This window comes from Phaseolus vulgaris, chromosome 8 (genome assembly GCF_051622355.1).
Source record: "Phaseolus vulgaris cultivar YP4 chromosome 8, ASM5162235v1, whole genome shotgun sequence".
Lineage (NCBI taxonomy): Eukaryota > Viridiplantae > Streptophyta > Magnoliopsida > Fabales > Fabaceae > Phaseolus > Phaseolus vulgaris.
Window position 1 is genome coordinate 58,086,872 of NC_143505.1, and position 18,908 is coordinate 58,105,779.

The 18,908-nt window shown below is 33.0% G+C and overlaps 1 protein-coding gene and 1 pseudogene across 4 annotated transcripts; both read right to left on the reverse strand.

The window, feature by feature from the left end:
* Positions 1–1,959: 1,959 nt before the first annotated feature.
* Positions 1,960–16,492, reverse strand: LOC137827300 (uncharacterized). 4 transcript variants are annotated; one of them, XR_011083704.2, is made up of 10 exons: positions 16,165–16,464; positions 13,516–13,796; positions 9,764–9,797; positions 5,145–5,809; positions 4,983–5,031; positions 4,783–4,908; positions 3,594–3,698; positions 3,459–3,498; positions 3,165–3,318; positions 1,960–2,410 (listed from the first exon to the last, which is right to left on the reverse strand). XR_011083704.2 is itself a non-coding variant. In XM_068633589.2 (10 exons), the coding sequence occupies exons 1-10, from the start codon at positions 16,360–16,362 to the stop codon at positions 2,141–2,143; spliced, it is 1,974 nt and encodes a 657-aa protein (XP_068489690.2). In that variant the 5' UTR covers positions 16,363–16,492; the 3' UTR covers positions 1,960–2,140. The 4 variants fall into 4 exon arrangements, 3 of the variants coding, with proteins under 3 accessions (XP_068489690.2, XP_068489692.2, XP_090149930.1); XM_068633589.2 differs by having other exon boundaries at positions 3,407–3,498; positions 16,165–16,492; XM_068633591.2 differs by having other exon boundaries at positions 3,407–3,498; positions 13,516–14,391; positions 16,165–16,463.
* On the reverse strand, positions 7,404–8,272 carry LOC150025685 (uncharacterized; annotated as a pseudogene).
* Positions 16,493–18,908: the final 2,416 nt, after the last annotated feature.

Below are 18,908 nucleotides of genomic sequence, written 5' to 3' on the forward strand. Positions count from 1 at the left end.
TAACTGGGAATAACTATTTTTAATATTGCACTGTAAATTTATTAATTTATCTCATGACAGTTCACTACAACTATTTTACTTTTAAGAAAGTTTATAATATGAATAATAGTTTATAAAATTTCTTTAAATTTGGATTTCTAAAAACTTTATTCCTTGAAAAGTAGTTTAGTTAAAAAGTAACTCTTATACCAAACCCACCATAGTTTAAAAAGTATCGTCATAAATTTTTGTAACTACTTATATTTATCTAATAACATGTGAAGTTATTCAAAGTTTATAATTAATTCATTTTATACTTTATCACTAAAAAGTACTAAAACATATATGTAGGTTACTTTAGATTATGTCATTAGAGAAAGTAATTGTTTTAATTTTCGGGGTTTAAAATAGTAATTTTGGGGGCCGTAGATAGTAAATCAATTTTGGGCTTTGGATTGATACATTCTCCACCCCTATGTTTTAATCCTACACCCATGAGGGGTTGAAATGACAAAAATATTCTTTAAAATGTATTTCAAAATACACATTTCGTTTTGTATGTTCAAAACATTTTTTTACTCAAAACATATAACAAGAGCGTTAAAATGTTGATAATTTTATCAAAATTTAAAACAATCTATTTTTCTAGTAACTGCAAATTTATAATTAGTGCTGCATATAAAAAAAACAAGCATGGAGACTGTAGGCATCACTTACCACGCCCTTCAAAATGAAACTGATTTTTTTTAAAAAAAAAACTCATTTGGAAAAATGACCTGAGTCTAAGCCAACTCAACCTGTACCTAGACTGACACGACTAGATCTATATCCGGGCTTACTCAACTAGACCTAGATCCAGACCGAATAAGCTAGACTTGGACTCAGACCAAATTTGGTCAACCTGGACCCAGACCGATTCATGTCGACTTGGACTCATGCAGACTAGACTTGACCTAGTACCAGTAAGGCTCAACTCGACATGGGTTCGAGTCGACTCGACTCAATATGGGTCCAAGCCAACTCGACTCAACATGGATCCAGATTAACTGAACTCGACGTAGGCCTATACTGAATCGGCTCTACTTGGGCCTGGTTCGACATGGGGTTGGACCCACTCGGCCTGACATGGGCTCGAGCCGACTCGACATGACCTAGACCCAGTTGCGACTCAACTTGGATCCAAACATACTTAGCTCGACATGGACTCGAACCAACTCGACTCGAAATGGGTCGAATCGACTTGGAATGACATGGACCCAATGTCAACTCAACCTTGTATGGGTGTCGACTCAACTTGGGATCAGGCCCACTCAACTCAACTTGGACCAAGGTTTACTCGGCTCGACTTTGACCTGGGTCGACTCTACTTGACTTTTGCCTAGACCAACTAAGCTCGAATTTGGTCAAGAATGACTCTGCTCGACTTTGACAATTGAATAAATTTTTTATTCTCTTTTAAAAACAATTTAATTGGACAATTTTACCCTTTAATAAATAAAAATAATTTATTTATTTATTTAATAAAATAAAAAAATTAAGTAACTTTCATTTATCCTCTTTTGAAAAATAACATTTTTAATACTATGTTTACAAAATATATTTATATACTTTTTAAATTATAATGTTTTTATTTTTAATTAGTTATTAATAAAAATAATGAAATTATGCATATTTTAGTGTAATAAAAATGCTAGTGGAGATAAACTCCTTAGTAACGTGCAATCTTAAAATGCATCTTTTAAGGACAAATTGTTTATATATATATAAAGTAAATTTACTTTGTCATTACCCTTTCAATAACAAATTGTATATTATCAAACACTTTCAATACTATTAGTTCAATCAATGTTCAAAATTTATTCAATTAAAATTGTACATAATAAAGTATATGTACGTTCCTAATAAAACAATGTTATATCGAATAACTAAATTTTAAAATTTAATCGTCATTAAAATAACTTTCAATCGATTAAACTGATATTTTTCTCAATCATTATTAATATTTTCATACTTCACATATAAATAAAAATACCCATTCAGTGTACACAACACTTGCTAGTGTAAAAAAAATATTTTACTCCATCTTAAAGACCGGTTATGAATAAACATATACAAGGTATAATACATACATATGGAAACACTTTCCTGCACAAGCTAACCTCTAATCAGACATGGGACTGCTGCAGCTTGTGTCAATGAGAGGGCTTCGAGAATCTTTTATTGGGACATCAGGCTTCACTATGGTTCCGCCATTGTAACCATCCGCCAGTAACTTCCCTATTTTAGATCGCCATTCTGAAGTTAAGTCCTCATTTTTCCTGTCATGCACAACTCTGTCACAGTAGTTAAGCATAGTTCCCAGGCCAGTTCTTGGCGTCCAACCAAATTCCATTAGTACCTTGGCTTCACCTTCACTCAAATCTTCTCCAACCTGTGCCAAAGACAATGAATTGAGTACAGCAAATTTCAGCTTGGTGTGGGACAGATAGCAGTTATAAGGCAACTTATTGCCTCGATTCTAAGAATTCACATAAAAGGGAAAAAGTGAAAAATTGACAGAAAAAGATAGTATACAATCAGATAATAGGTGGTTATTAATCATACATGCTTTGCTTTAAGAACTTTTTATGGAATGATAGGTTGGCTGACAAATTTCTTTCATGATACAGATATTATACAAAAACAAAATAGTGATTAATAGCTTCTCTTCCACAATCAACACTATATTTTCTATCACTTTGATCTACATCAACTTTAAAGCCAACCACCAAATATAACGAAAAACAAAATCAAAGCATGCTTCCAGCTAACGAAGAGATGCAAAAAAAAAAAAATCGTAATTAGGGATTACTGATAAATCTTACGAGTACAAGCTTAACAGGGAACTTTTATATATGGGTAGCAAAACACAAAAGGTCTGTTTGGATAAGATTTTCCATAAGCTTATTCTAAGAAAAAATTTGAAATTATAGCTTCCTTAACTTCCGTATAAGCTAATTTTTAAAAGTTCTCATAATTTCTCTAAATTTATTTTCAACTTGTGCACATAAACTAATTTTAGTTTATGGAGGAATTAATTTCATTTTTTCTCTCTTAATAGCTTATGAAAAAAACTCGTGCAAACAGATCCTAAATCCATCAAGTAATTCATCCAACAGTGTTTAAAATATGCATGAAGTCACTACCACCAATTCTTTATTCTCAATAATAGAAATTCTGCTACAGGTAGTCAATTTCATGGCAATCACCAACCGCTTGACCTGCCATTGGACTGGTAAGGATTCTACCAGCTCAAAAAAGTATGTTGCATAACCATATTCAGGGCGCTCCAGCACTATCCTGCAATGAAATTCAACTCCAACTTCACGGAATGTAATGAGAATAAAAGAAAAGAACCAAAAAATGAACTTTAATGAAAATCAAACACCTGTTATGTCTCTCAAAAACAAAAATAAAAGATTGTAAGTCTCGGCACCAACCCCATTCAAATGGCCACTTTCGAAATTTTAAATATCGTGTCTGTAGCAGAAAAAATAAACATTACATACATAAACTAAGAATTAATCGGCATAAAACCAATATTGCACACTGTAAGCTTGTAAGAAACTAGTTACCTGCTCCACAAGTGAGAATAAACAAGCTAGGCAATAAGTTGCTCTTGAAGCCTTTGAGGCGCGTGTAATAGGGAATTTTAAAAAAGTGTGCCGTTGAGAGAAAACCTGTCTCCCAGTAAATTAGGAAATATTATAAATATTATAAATACTGAGTGTAATATTATAAATACTGAGGATTCAGCTTTATCCATTTTCTATAAACAAATAGTTTTTGGAATTAGTATTAGCCAAATCTGATCTCATTTAATCCTTATATCCTGTCAAACACATTTCAACAGAAGATCTTATCATAAATCATCATAAAATCTACGCATTTGGAAAAGAAAAAGCTAGCAGCACCGCCCCAATCTATGAAACAAACAAGAAAATGCAGAAGAGGAGTAGAAGGTCTCAAGCTGTCCATGCCAATACAGAGAACAAGAGAATGCAAGACCTAAAACAGCTGAGAAAAAAAACAACAAAAATCTGTTCGTGCAACAGGAGAACACAACTGAAGCTGGAAGTCAACACCCAAAACGGACAGAAGCTCACGAGAGAGATCTCAGATAACCACAAAATTGTGCCCTAGGTATGTTCAGCATAAATCACGACCCAAAAATAAACATATCCAGTGTCATTTTTGGCTTTTTTCTAATGTCCAACCAAACTCGATGAATCAACCCTAAACTCCCGATTTTACACAAGTTTGAGCAACCCCTACTCAGAAACAATTCTATGAGCAAGTTAAGTTTGGGGTGTGGGAATGTAAACTTGTACGAAATTACAAGTTGACTTGTGATTTTGAGAACCATGTCCATGTAAGGCTTTTTCAAATATTCCTAACAGAAGTTTTACAATTTTTCTTATTTCTATTTCTTCAGCTTTTATTCCATTACAGAAGGGAGTATCACCATAATTAGATATTTGAACCATTTATTATAGATACAACCATTTGTGCTTCCTTTTAAAACATTGATTCTCTCTTTTGACTCAACATTAGTTTTTTTTTCAATTTAATAAATTGTATTATGCACATGCCATCCATGTCCATGTATGACAAAAACATCTATTTATCGATAATTATGAAACGAAATGAAAAGGAAAACAATTAAACATTATAACTTACTGATAACTTGAGTTAGTTTGGCCCTGAAATGAAATTAAAGGCAAACCATTAAGGAAGACAATATAATTATAGCATGTTCTTCACCTTGGCCATCACAGCCTCAAGTTCTGAAAAGCTATCTTCACCAAATGATTCATCCAGAGCTTCATCATTTTCTTCCTCTCCATAAAGCTTAATTTCATCAACTAACACACCTTTGTCAAGCAATACCTGCCAAATGACATTTTCAAGAAGATTGATATAAATTACAGTTTCAGTGACTGTACACAAACTAAATATAGCACCTGCAGGAGTCCAGGAACATCCTCCTCAAGTGCTTCTTGAACTGAATCACTGCCAAAAAAAAATAACAGTTGGAACAATTATTATAATATACAATATGGTTGTGGAAGTAAAGTTGGCATAATTTTTATAGAGGACAATTTAATGCAAGAATTAGACAGTACGTGGCCGTTTTTTTTCTTTTGCGCCTACACTTGATGCTTGAAGGTTCGGTGGATTTTGAAAAAGTAGGGCTCGATAAAGAGGAAAAAGGCCCACTTTTCTTCAAATATGAGTAGCTTGTAGAAATATTTAAACTAGAATCTGTTCCATACTTGAGAAAATTAAGTCGATCTGTTAACTTCATATGGTCCACTTGATCTTCATGATATTCATTATGGACTTCCCTTTCCTGTTTTACATTTGGGAGTTCGATAGAAATCCTACCCAAATTATCCTTGTTAACATTGAGGTTTTCACTGCAATCCCAAGGTTCATCCTTAACTTTGACGAAGGTTGGAGAGGTTGAACTAAATGGGCCATCATTGTTTATGATATTATGTTCCACATGTGCATCAAATTGCTTGACTATTCCTCTGGATTTTAATATAGGCCCATCTTCTTGAAGGCCAGCTGAAATTACTGATCCTTTTGATTTAGATGAGGCATTATCAGTTAATAAAGATGGTATACATGTGGCTCCAAATGGCAGCGAAATATTACTTCCATCTAGGATGTCGTTACACTGGTCTCTAACCACTGCTGCTTTCCCATTGGCAGAATTAATCTCTTCATTTCCGTTTTTAACAGTCTGTTCTATGATGGTTTCCAACAAGCCTCTATTACTACACTGTAACATAAATAAGTTGCAATTTTAAGAAAGAGATCCAAGATAAAATAGATTGAATTCACTTCTCAGAAGTCAACATGAGACTATTCTAAGTGTATTTGAACAAAGCACTTAAACAACATCCAATTGGTGGTAACATGGAAAGGAAAGTGTAGGCATGCCAATTTAAATTTGAAAAGAAAATGAGTATATGATATGAACGCAATACATAATACTATTTAACATCTCTAGTGTTTGTAAATCACAGACTAGTTAGAAACTAATACAAACAAAAGGAAAAAGTCATCATTGCTAATGAATGTTGTCAGTACCAAAATTGTGATTTGAACTATTTGATCTTAAGATTCCAGGCATACTCCCCAAACTAACTGTAATTTTAACAAATAAAAAGTGGAATTTCTTCAATATCCACCCTAATCGTTTGTATCACAAAGTAGCAGTTCATTTTTCCTAAAGTACAATTGAATTAAAGTGCTGGTTAGTGAGTAATAAATTGTGCAGATGCTCGAAAAGTGACTCCTCATTAATTAATAGACTTGAGAAAGATACAAAAGAATAAAGAATGAATTTGAGAGAGTGAATTTCCCTCTCTTAAGATCTCATATTTATAATAACTTTGGAGATATCATCAGATACAATGTGTGAGAGGGAAAAGGGGGAATAGGAAAAGTCATATCTAGGGAACTAGGTGCAGCACAAAGCATACAGCATTTTTTCAATAAATTTTATTTAAGACAACTTAGGGAAGGGAGTTGGTTCAAAAAAAATGATATTGGCAATGGCAGGCATATAGTACTTCTTGGTTTTAGAAGAGTAACATCGATATCTTTTTGAGGTCAAGAATAGCCCAAAAAGAGACATTTGATGGCTCTAGCTGAGAATTTATCTAAACTTGGAGACATCATGGAGAAAACATACACAGCCAGAAACACGTGAAAAATATGAAAGAGAAGTTCCTATGGAAATAGAATAGAATAGGGAACCTTATTGTCAAATGAAGGAGACAGAGAAAACATATATTTTTGCTAGCATCACCCCAGTAATGAATAGGCATATTTGTACCAACTAATAAGGTACGAGTAGTTTCAACCAAATGTTTATTTTTCTTTTCTACTCTACCATTTTGTTGAGGTGTTGCAAAATGTCGTGTGAGCTTAAGAGTTTAAATAAATCAGAGGAAAAATATTCTTTGGCATTATTGCTTCGTAATATTTTGATTACTTTTCCAAATTGATTTCTAATTTCATTAAGGAAAGACATAAAAATAGACAAAAGTTTGTAACAACTTTTCATTACACAAATCCAAGTATAGCAATAAAAGTAACAAAATATCCAAAACCAAAAGATGACACACGGTTTGGCCCCCAAATGTCAGAATGGATAATAGAAAAGCAGATTTACATCTAGATTCAAAATGTCAAGGAAAAGAAGACCTAACAACTTTCCTAAATGACATGATTCATTTTCCAAAGTTTGGAAACTATTAAGTTCAAGAACCATCTTTAATTTTGACAAATGAGGATGACCAAAGCGTTCATATAGCAATTTAGGAGAGGAGAAAGCAACACAAGATATACATGAGCTAGTACCAAGGTAGTACAAGCCTCCAGAATCAGTGATTTAGTTAATTAACTTAAAAAATGAGACTGAAGGTACAAGCAGAAACAAAAAAGAACAAATTTGAAGTTTAAAAAAGAAGAAAGGGAAACTCGACCAATTCTTTAGGAAGCTACTTTAGATTTGTTGGCTAGGGTTATGAAATAAGGTGTTTTAGAAAAGTTGAGAGAAGAGAACAAAGAGATTTTACCAAAAATATGATCAAATGCATCTGAGTCAATTATCCATGGATTTTGACTCTCCAGAGATTGCAAAATGCAAGTTGTTGACAAACTGGGAGTTGTAGATGATTGTGCTAGGCTATTGGATTTCATTCAAATATTATTGATATTCTTCATTAGAGAACTTATTCAAAAACTTCATATTTAGAAATATTGGTTGTCATGTCAAGAAAGTCATGTAAAGAATAACAGTTCTCTTGAGTGTGGCCCATTCTTTTACAATATGTGCATTGAGGGCCCATTCTACTCTTAAGAGTTGGAATACAAAGGATTTGTGTTATTAAATTTTCCATAGAAGGAACTTCTTGACTAGTTCAAATTTCATCTCTAACATGATCAAAATCTGGATTCATTGTGCGAAGGATCATAACTAAATAAAACTTATCCAACATCTTTCTTATCTCATCTAATGAATCAACCTACATGAACATCTTCAATTCCTAAACTGTTGATTGAGCTTCAACAATAAAAGACATCATGTCATTATTAGATTGCTTCATAGATGTCAATCGATTAGCAAAATCGTATACGTGTTGGATATTGTTTGCAAAAATATTTTGGGCATTTTTCTAAAAGGAATTACAAGTTTTGAATGACCTAAGAGTGCTCACAATAGTGGGCTATATTGATTGCCAAGGTAGAGCACAAAGCTGAAAAAACAATTTTATTCGACTATTGAATTTGATCTACTAGTATTGTACTCCCATCTTCTACTAAATGATCATGGAAACCTAGTCCAAGAAACCAATGTTCAACACGGGCAAACCAAGATAGGTAGTTTTTCCCATTTAATGTCTCAGAAGTTGTAGAAAGAGTCTCAGAAAAAGAGGAAATAGTCCCTAAAGACATGTTGAGACAAGGTAGAGGCACGGACAGTCTTGTAATGTGACAGAGAAAGAATAAAGGGCAACCCTAGGGTTTCAAGAGAGAGAAATTGTGATCAACTCTAGATGACCCACCAAATGGTAACAAAACGAAGAATAGAGGACAAAAATGGGCTCAAAAAACTCCGACAAGTTAAATCAAGGAGGTACAGAAGGATTCCAGTCACTAAAAGGCCGTGCTTGAGACACACACCTAGGTTGGTCGAGACAGTGATGGCACATGACGACTCCTTTTTCAAAATTTGAATCTGTGACTACCAGGATTGGGTAGCACTCCTAGAGGTAGTACCAAGGTAGTACAAGCCTCTGGAATCAGTGATTTAGTTAATTAACTTAAAAAATGAGACTGAAGGTACAAGCAGAAACAAAAAAGAACAAATTTGAAGTTTAAAAAAGAAGAAAGGGAAACTCGACCAATTCTTTAGGAAGCTACTTTAGATTTGTTGGCTAGGGTTATGAAATAAGGTGTTTTAGAAAAGTTGAGAGAAGAGAACAAAGAGATATTACCAAGCATCAGAAGACAAAACTCTGGCAACAGAAGGCTACGGACAGTGACCGGATGGCAATTTCTTTGTCGGATATGGATAGGCAAAGCGGGACCAACCCGCTCTAATACCATCTTGAGAAAAATACAAAAGAATAAAGAATGAATTTGAGAGAGTGAATTTCCCTCTCTTAAGATCTTAAGTATCAAATACAATGTATGAGAGGGATGAGAAGAGGATAAGAAAAGACATATTTAGGAACTAGGTACAGCATAAAGCACATAACAACTTTTCAATAAATTTTATTTAAGATAACTTATTCTAACAAGTAGCAACCATTATTCAAATATTGTTAATGTGGATAATTGTTCCTGAAATGAAAATATTATTTTTATACCAAGAATTCATTTTTCAAAGCCAGAAAAAAGAAAGAAAAGATATGCATTGTGAAAAATCAAGGACAAAAAGGTATAGAAAAGTTTTATTTCTCAAAGTTCAAAGGCATTGTAATCCTTATTAACATCCAAGCAATTGATGTATACACTACGACATAACAATTTACTTATAGTTATCAAGAGTTGAAGCTAAATCACCAAAAAGGAGTGATGAGCTAGCTATATTTCAATAAATATATTAGTCTACTAAAAGGGGGAAGAAGCTAACAGAACCAAAAGTGAGTTATGATTAACTCTTCTAGTCTTTCAACTAAATATGTGATTGAAGTAAATAAAAAGAATATTAAATTACCTCTAAAGTTGTATTTGACAATCCTGGAAGCTTCCTGAAATAAAAAGATATATTATTTGAACCATGTTTAAAGAAACAAACTCTATCTAGGTTCCTTCGAACAAAAGGTTTTCACTTTGGCTCTTCACAATGGAAAAATATGACATTTCATACTTCAATTGCAATAAGATTGGTTCTTTGGTCATAAAATGTTTGGATCAAACAGTTAGGATCCAAGAATTATAAAGAGAAGAAAAGAAAGGTTTTTATTGAATAGAATGAAAAAAACAAGAAATAGGAGAGCACTCTCTCCTTCAAGGGCTTCTCCTTCACAAAGAGCTAAAGCTCAATCTACAAAAGAAATTACACACTCCCCCTCCCCTCTCCTTCTTTCTTATTTATATCTAACTAGCAAATCAAGTAACTAACTCATGACTATTCTAATTCTAACTAACTCCTCCTCTTTGTGTATCCTAACAATACACTCTTCCAAAAAACAACCTTGTCCTCAAGGTTGGAACAATGGAACCTTGATTTTGTGGCTCATCTTCAACACCATGATCTTTATCTACACTTCCTGAAAGTATCGTGATATTGTCTATCATAGGGAGGGAACCCATTGGCTACTGCATGCAAATTCATGTCTGGAGGCTTAGGTGGTGGTGGGAATGAGAGGGGTTTTTGTATAAAAGTCTTTGCACCGAGCAAGTTGAAATTCCAAGATTTTGATGTCATTGATATTCTAGCCACCTTCATTATCAAATCTGGATCCAACAATGATTTCTTATACATATTAAGTAAATCGAACTTTCTTACTCGTTAGCTCTATAATTGGGCCATCAAGAAAAAAATCATTATAGTACATAGTGTTCATTCTCTTTATTGATGCATCCCCTTCTACCCTCGTCATTTCTGTTTCTCTTGGAAATCTCACTTCATTTTTGGTTTTTTCGTGTGGTTCTTCATTGCTGAACCTTCTTCCACATCTCGGGTCTTCTTCTCTTCATCATTAACAGATTTCTCTCCTCCCTCCGACATCACTCTTCTTTTTGTTTCGCAGCAATTCTTTAATTTCTTTCAAGTCCAGTAGGCTTTCCTTCAAGAAGGTTATGTCCGCTCTAACAGATTTCTCTCCTCCCTCTGACATCTTGCCCCCTTTCTTGATGTCCCGCAACATTTCTTTTATTTCTTTCAGGTCCAGCATGATTTCCTTCAACCCAGTAATGTCTGCTCTCATTTCCGCAATCCACCTTCCTTGTTCGCTGGTCAACTTCTCCAATGTAGCCGTCCTCTGTTCCATCCTTTCTTCCTCCCTTTCTGTTTTTTTTATCCGACAGGTCAGACCAATTTGTTATGAACCAAGAATTATAAAGAGAAGAAAAGAAAGGTTTTTATTGAATAGAATTAAAAAAAAAACAAGAAATAGGAGAGCACTCTCTCCTTCAAGGGCTTCCCCTTCACAAAGAACTAAAGCTCAATCTACAAAAAAATTACACACTCCCGCTCCCCCTCTCCTTCTTTCTTATTTATATCTAACTAGCAAATCAAGTAACTAACTCATGACTATTCTAATTCTAACTAACTCCTCTCTGTGTATCCTAACACAAACCAAAAAAATTATTTGTTAAAAGCAACTGAAATCAAAATGGAAAAAACTGAAAGGAGAGGGGTTGTGCTATTGAACTTTTCAAACATACATGCCAAAAAACAAAACAAAAAAACATACCAGGTCAAAAGAGCAAAACCTAATTTGCATAAACACATTTTAAGCCCCTTTTTTCATTTTTTTTTCTGAAAAGACAATAGGTGCCATCTGGTTACAAGTAATTCAAGTCCTTTCCAGCAAGCTAGACCAACATAATTATAGGGACTAGTGCTTGTTGCAGATTAGTCTTTATATTTTTAGAGATACATCTACATACAAAATACTAGTTTTGCAAATCAGTCAATAATATTTAGTATTCAACAGTTTCAATCTCAAGTTAGCATCAAAGCTCTCATGTCCTAATCCTGCCCAGCACAAGTTTGATATCCTTACTGGTTAGGCTTAGCCACTGTTAAGGCTTATCTGTCTTGTACACAATCTTTGACGACTTTGGTTGTTGGGTCTGTTTAGAAGGATGTCACCACCAACCAACATCCCATTAATGTGCTTGCAATTGTTGGATTTTCTTCCGTTGCCATCAGGCATTTGTAATTCACAAGCTGCCTTCACGGTCAACTCACTCTTTGCCACTGGTAGTGCTACTATCATGGTCTCAAAAGTCTTCTGAACCACTTCCACCTTTGTATGACCAGATTTTCTCAATTTGATTTTGTATTTCTTGCACTAACTCACTTTTAGAGTACTGGTAGTCTGTTACTGTTTGGTTCTTTTGTAGGATTTCTGTTGCTGTGTTCTTGTCTGTTTGGATTTTAAGGCTGATTGTAAAAGTTAGAATGAATTGATTCTTAGCCTTCACTTTTTCAGGGTCATACCCACCACCACCAAAAGCTTGAATGGAAATTATTTAAACCACACTATTGAGGTCTGATTTCTCCATCAAGACCTCTCTCTGAGCATCTCACTAAAAAGGTGGACATACCACCACTAGTAAGAAGGAAGAATGGAAACAGGAAGACTATTAACTCCTTAATTTATTATGGAAATCCATTGACCTTAAGTTAATGGTGCACTTCAATTTATATAAGACTTGCTATGACTTTTGGAATATAAAGCTTGGTATATCTATGACAAATCAGAAGTGATATAGAACAGCTATATGAATCGTTCAAAGATTGGCTACACTAGATCATGGTATGTCTCCTTTCTAATCAAGGCAAAATCTATTGATTAGCTCAAGTTTACGTTGATCAATGATGACCATGAAAAAGATGTTGCAAAAGCTTGATCATTTTTGTGGTTTTTATGCCCATGATCTCCTCAAGAACTTTGAATCTATTCAATCAAATTTTGAGGCAGGTCATAATGTTTTCTATCTACAATAACTTGTGGGGAATGAGGACAATTAAATTGACGAATCATACCATGCAAAAACCTGAAAGGAATGAACAGGATAAAAAACAATCATTTGCATTGTCACTACATAAAATACGAATGTACTAATAGAAAGAAGGGTGAAGAAAGGAGGAGATTTGGTGGATGACAAAATTAAGAAGAGAGAAGAATTACCAATAATGCAAATGAAAGCACCAGAATACAAAATCCAAGATCCAAACAACATAGAATGAGAGAGATGAGCTATGGAATTACAAGTAGTACTTCCACAAAGAGTAGTTTGATGAGACCATTTGTTGATGGGCCTATTCTAGAATTATTGTCAAAGGATTTCTAGGATTTTGTTGGCTCAAAGAGCTGAAACCTATACACTCAAAATAAGTAAAATGGCTTTGATAACAACTTGAAGAGATTGAAAGGACTTTGAGAATTCTTATGAATTTGCTTGAGTGAACCATACTCAGCATAGTTAGGACCATGTACATCAAAAATTAATTACAATTTGTTCTGAGCAAAAAATAAAAAATAGAAGGATCTCCTAGAATATCAAGACTTCAATACTCGTCCAAACTACTCAATTAATTAATAATACTATGTAAATTTCATAAGATATCAAAAGGTCCATTTGCTGCCTTATTTTCATTAATAATCTAATAGTTTGCTTCTTCATTGTTGTTTTAGCAGGTTCAAAAACAAAGTTAAAGAAGGCAATGAGACAAAATGTATATTTAATAGCCCAACCAAAGAGAAAATATTAAAAAGTAACATAAAGTACCCAGCTAGCAGCATCCTTAGTCGCTCTTTCAATACAATACGGTCTGGATCATCAACAATGCCTTCAGGAATCTCCTTTTTCACCTTTGGGGTAGGAGAATCTAATTGAATAGATGCTTCTCGACCCTTGTCAACAGAACTCGAAGGAGTTTGATAGTCTTCAGCCTTTATAGTGGCACAACCACCAAAGGCAGAAAGTGTCGAACATCGAGCTAAAATGGAAACATTAGCACTGGTTTTCTCTACTCTGCTGTGCTCAATTTCAAACATGGGACACGTTACCTGTAGCAAATCAGGGCATAATCACAATTGAGTCCTACCACTTGCAACCAATGCAAATGACGCAAAACTGCCACTTCTAAACAGCTGTCACCACTACAGAACTTTTTATAGAAAATAATTTTGATTGAACAAATCAATTAATTATAATTATAAGTAGATCTTTCATGTAAAATTTATAAAAATAAACAAGAACAAGTGTATGATCAAGTGATTCATCTCTTAGTTTATTATAAAACTATACTCTACTATACTTTTACAGCACTTTTGACTTCTAAAGGATGCTAAACGTGTATAAAATTCCATGAACGTGACACCAGTGGTGGTAGTACCCTCCTATATTTATGGTCAAATATCAAGAAACAAATGCATAAAGGAAATTCATTTATAAAAATTTTAAAAATATTCAGAATTTTTGTTGAAAAGAACCGTGTCATAAAACAATAGCTAGGCATATAGCAACCAAAAATAATCCACTAGGATATATTGACATTAAGTAGCAGCCCCATGGCCACCAGGTCGAATGGCACAGCGGATTTTTGACAAATGCTAGAGGCAATTTGTGAGGGAGCCCCACTATGGCAGCCAGGATATCATTCTGTTGTTTAAAGAATAAAATTGTTAGAGAGAAAGAGAGTCATCCTCCATATTTTTTTTCATAACAGGCTAGTGAGACACATGAGAAAAAACAAACTACATCTAATGCAATGTGTCTAATCTCTCAAGATGTTTAACAATATTATAAGGTATCCAAGTCCCAAATCAAATAGTATGGATGTTCTGTGATGTATTTAAGTGTTTGGTGGTTACCCTTAGGCCGCGTTTAAGGGAGGGGTCCTTAAGTGTTTGGTGTTTATCAATTGGTATCAGAACTAGTTTTTAGTGTCTTGGAAAGGTCTATCCAACAAAAAAAATGAATGAAATTTCATAGAGTATGAGTTGCCAAGATGTCGACTCTCAAGGGCATTCCTATGATAGACCTGGTTATTAAGGACTGTTTAAATCCTACATTTAGTATGGTATGTTTGGGGGAGTATTATGTGTTTGGTTCTCTCTCCCTTAAAAACTAACTTTTAAGGGAGGGTTCCCGGGTGCTTATCGCAATGGCAGCTGAAAAAACCTATGAGCCACTTAGCCAAAAACACTCACATACATACACGAATTCACAAACATTAACTCTATCTCAAACAGTGCAAAGAGAAAAATTAAAAATCCAAAACATAGTGCAAACTAACCAAATTGCTGGGATGGGGGCTTGGGAGACACCAAATTACCTTGAAAGTGAAATAACCAAACGACTACATTGGATGGGCTCAGAAATATTAAGGAATTATTTTTCTTCTTATCTTTTTGTGTTACTTTATTTTAATTTCCATAAGCTAGGATGATGAGACTTGTAGGGGTCATCAGCAGCACGTGATTAAATTATATAATTATGATAAAACCTGATACCATTTCAGCTACCCTCACAAATTCACACACACCCTGCAGCTTCAACCATAATTGGATGATTTGCCTAATATCACCAAATCAAGTGTGTTTGCTTCCCACATTTGCATGAACCCGATGCCACCCTTCCCTTTTTTTCTGAAGCCCCAACAGCCATTAGATTATTGTCATTGATCATGTGCTCCCATACCCATCTCCTTCCGTGGTTTGGTTTTGCCTCAGAACCTTGAGTACAAGGTTTTACTGGAATGCAGTAGCAAAAATACTCTAAACCTAAATGATTAAAAGACTATATTGGACAGGCTTAGAAAATTAGGGTATTATTTAGTTTATCTAAGGATGATGACACTTGTAGAGTCATCATTACCAGCGATCAGGTTACAAAATTTTACTCCTCATAGGCTATCATCATCGATGAAAAATATGAATGTTTATTTTCATTTTTCTTAACTCTCTTATGGTATCAGAGGTTATTAACAGTAGATGGCTGTTAGCTCTTTTACAAACCCCGGTCTCCAGGTCAATCCTAGTGGTCCTAAAACATAGGTTTACCTTCAATTCAATGCACCACCAGTAAAGCATATAAACAGGGCATCTTCCCTTGTTTGTTTCCATGACTCGAAGATGATAAACAGAAATCACTCCAAATCATAATGAACTCAGTGCACTGAATCATTCGGCACGGTACATAGAAAACAAAAAAGCTCTAGACAGTACAAAATTTCTGCGACTGAAGAAACAAAACAACTCAAAACTCCGGTCGGCAACCTAACATCACCAGATATCCGATTCTTAGACCAAAGTAGGCCATTTAATAGACCTTAGGTAACGAATTGCTCACACTCGCATCAGCGAAACTATATTAACAGCGGAAGGAACACTGCCAGCTTATAAAATAATAGTAATAGGAATAGTAATTTACCAGAGAATCGAAATTCCCTTCCTCCTTTTTTACAACGGCGTCGAATTGCAGAGAGGGCTCGCAAGCGAGCGATGTTCGAGTGTGGTTTTGAAGCGTTTGGGAATGCAGCAATTTCCGGCGCTGTGACAAGGGAAGGTGCTCGAGGGAATGGAGAGGAGAGTATATTGAATTTGCGTCGGAAACGCCAGAAGGAATCATGATTTTTAACGTTTAAATTCGCGTGAAAAATTGGAGGGAGGGTTTCACAGTGATGTTGGTATTTGAAGTTTCATTTGCAAATTTGTTGCAAAAATAAAAAAGTTGCAGAGAATGGAAGAGTATATATAGTAAGTGAGGGACGGAGTCGGAGTTTATAGCAGTACAGCCACACCCGAATTTGAGGTGGGTATGACCCGAAAATGTTTTTATTATTTATATATACCTAATGTCGTTTATTTACAAATTTATTTTGAATGAGATAAAATAATTAATACAATTAATTTTCAAATATCAATAAGGAAAAAATAACGTTTTCGATAAAAAATAATAATAATAACAGTATAATTTCAATATTAAAATTAGTTATGAACTTGGATAAGTTATTTTTTTTAAGTGTTTTTAGGATTAAAATAAAATAAAATCATTCACTCATATATTTTTATTTTTTTATTTATGTGTGAAGAAAAAATTTATTTATTTATGACTATACTCCATTTTATTTTATTTTTGTTTTTTTAAGAGTTTAAAATATTGTGTGACCTCTTATTACTAATATTTAGGAAACAAACTTATTTTGAGTATAAATTTTTAGACTCTATTAAAATAATTATTTTTAAATGTTAGCTTTCATCTTTTTATAACTATTCATATTTTCTTAAAACATTAATTATGTTTTCCTTTTATTCTTTTCTATATATAAGGTATTATTTAGTTTATTTATATGCCAAGAAAATATGAATTTATTTTTTTCATAAGATAAAAAACTATGTCTAATTTTTTACTTAATAGGGTATTTACAAATAAATTTATTATTATTTATATTTTTTATGTTATATCATTTGTTTTCATTATTTTATTATTTACAATATTTATTTTAATATTTCGGGATAATAATTGAATATGTGGTAGTTTATATATATAGTATCATATAGTATGTTTTAATTATAGTTTTACTGTATTTTAAATATCTTATATCTATTTAACAATTAAAAATATTTTCAATTTTTAATTTGTAACTGTACTGGTAGGCTAAAACCGAGAGGTTCATGCAGAGAACTACATAATATAACAACTAAGATGTTAGGTTAAAACCGAGAGGTTTTGACCGAAAGTGATGAAGATAAATGAATAAAACAAAAATATAAATGTTGTAAAAGCCCAATTAGATAAAAACTTGCAAGAGGGGTGTGCAAATAATAAAAAAGGTGCAAAAAGAAAGCCCAAGAGTAAAGGGGAAAGCCCATTAAAGAAACTCTATAAATAGGAGTTCAGAGATAGAAAGAGGTAAGAGTGATTTTATCTGATAAATATTAAACCTTTTATGACTTTGGCATCAGAGCGACTTGCAGGTACCCCACCTGTTGTGAGGAGAAGCCGAGAGCACCAGCCGAGAGCACTAGCCGAGAGGAGAAGCCAAGAGTTCCTATCAAGGAAATAAATTAAGTACCCAGCTCAAGATAGTATTCAGTCCAAGATTGAAGGATTAGTCTTGTTAACCTTTTTCGAGTGTTCTTAGTCCCTGTTGTAAGAACAGTAACCATTTTTTTCTGCAATTTTAGTCATTACAATCTAAAAGAATTACAAAATATTGACTGAATATTTAACTTATATATACATATTGTTTTAACATATTTATTTCTGAAACTTTCAAGAAATAATTAATTAATATAATATAAGAAAAAACAAAAAAAAATCCAAATTTTATTTGAATCTAAAAGCGATAATATTAAAATGGGGGTAACGTAATACTGTTAATAAAGTTAGAAGAATTTTATTTATCTATTTCGACGCCACGTGATATGTTTTTTCTCCAAAATCAAATGACTGTAGCAATGGTCTAATCTTATTGAAAAAGTGATATAACATCTGTAGTTTCAATTTTATTAAAATATTTAAAATACATATAAATTATTCTTATAGATATACATTACTACGTACATAAAAAAGGTGAATTAACTATATAAAATAAAATAAACATACAATTAAAATAAGATACATATGTAATTTATATAAATATATAATTGTATTGATCGGAATCGGACAAGACTTATATGTGTTGGTATCCGATTCTGAACTATTGACATGTTTAAAATGCATTAAGGTCAATACATGATTAATAAAGGTTGTATGAAGATTTAGATAATATATTTTTAATCATGATTCATAAAAATAACATCATCCATCACAAATAAATAAATAAATACAATATAAGAAAAATGTACATTATTACGCATTTTTATACTAAATATTTAACACTTACTTGAATATCAGGACACTCTTTATATATGTCTTCTTCAGCAAACGAAAGAAAAGAAACTTGACCAAAAATATTGAACAAGAGTTGAAAAAATAATAGTAACCCGACCAAACATAAGAACTGAAAGAAAAAATGAAGAAAGATATAAAAGTCAATTGTTTAGTCGATAAAAGTTATTTCAATCTTTTTTATTTTTTATTTTTATCGACAATCTCAATCTTTTTTATACAATAACAATAATAATATATTATTTTTAAAATATTAATATTAAGTAATTTTTCATCCTTTT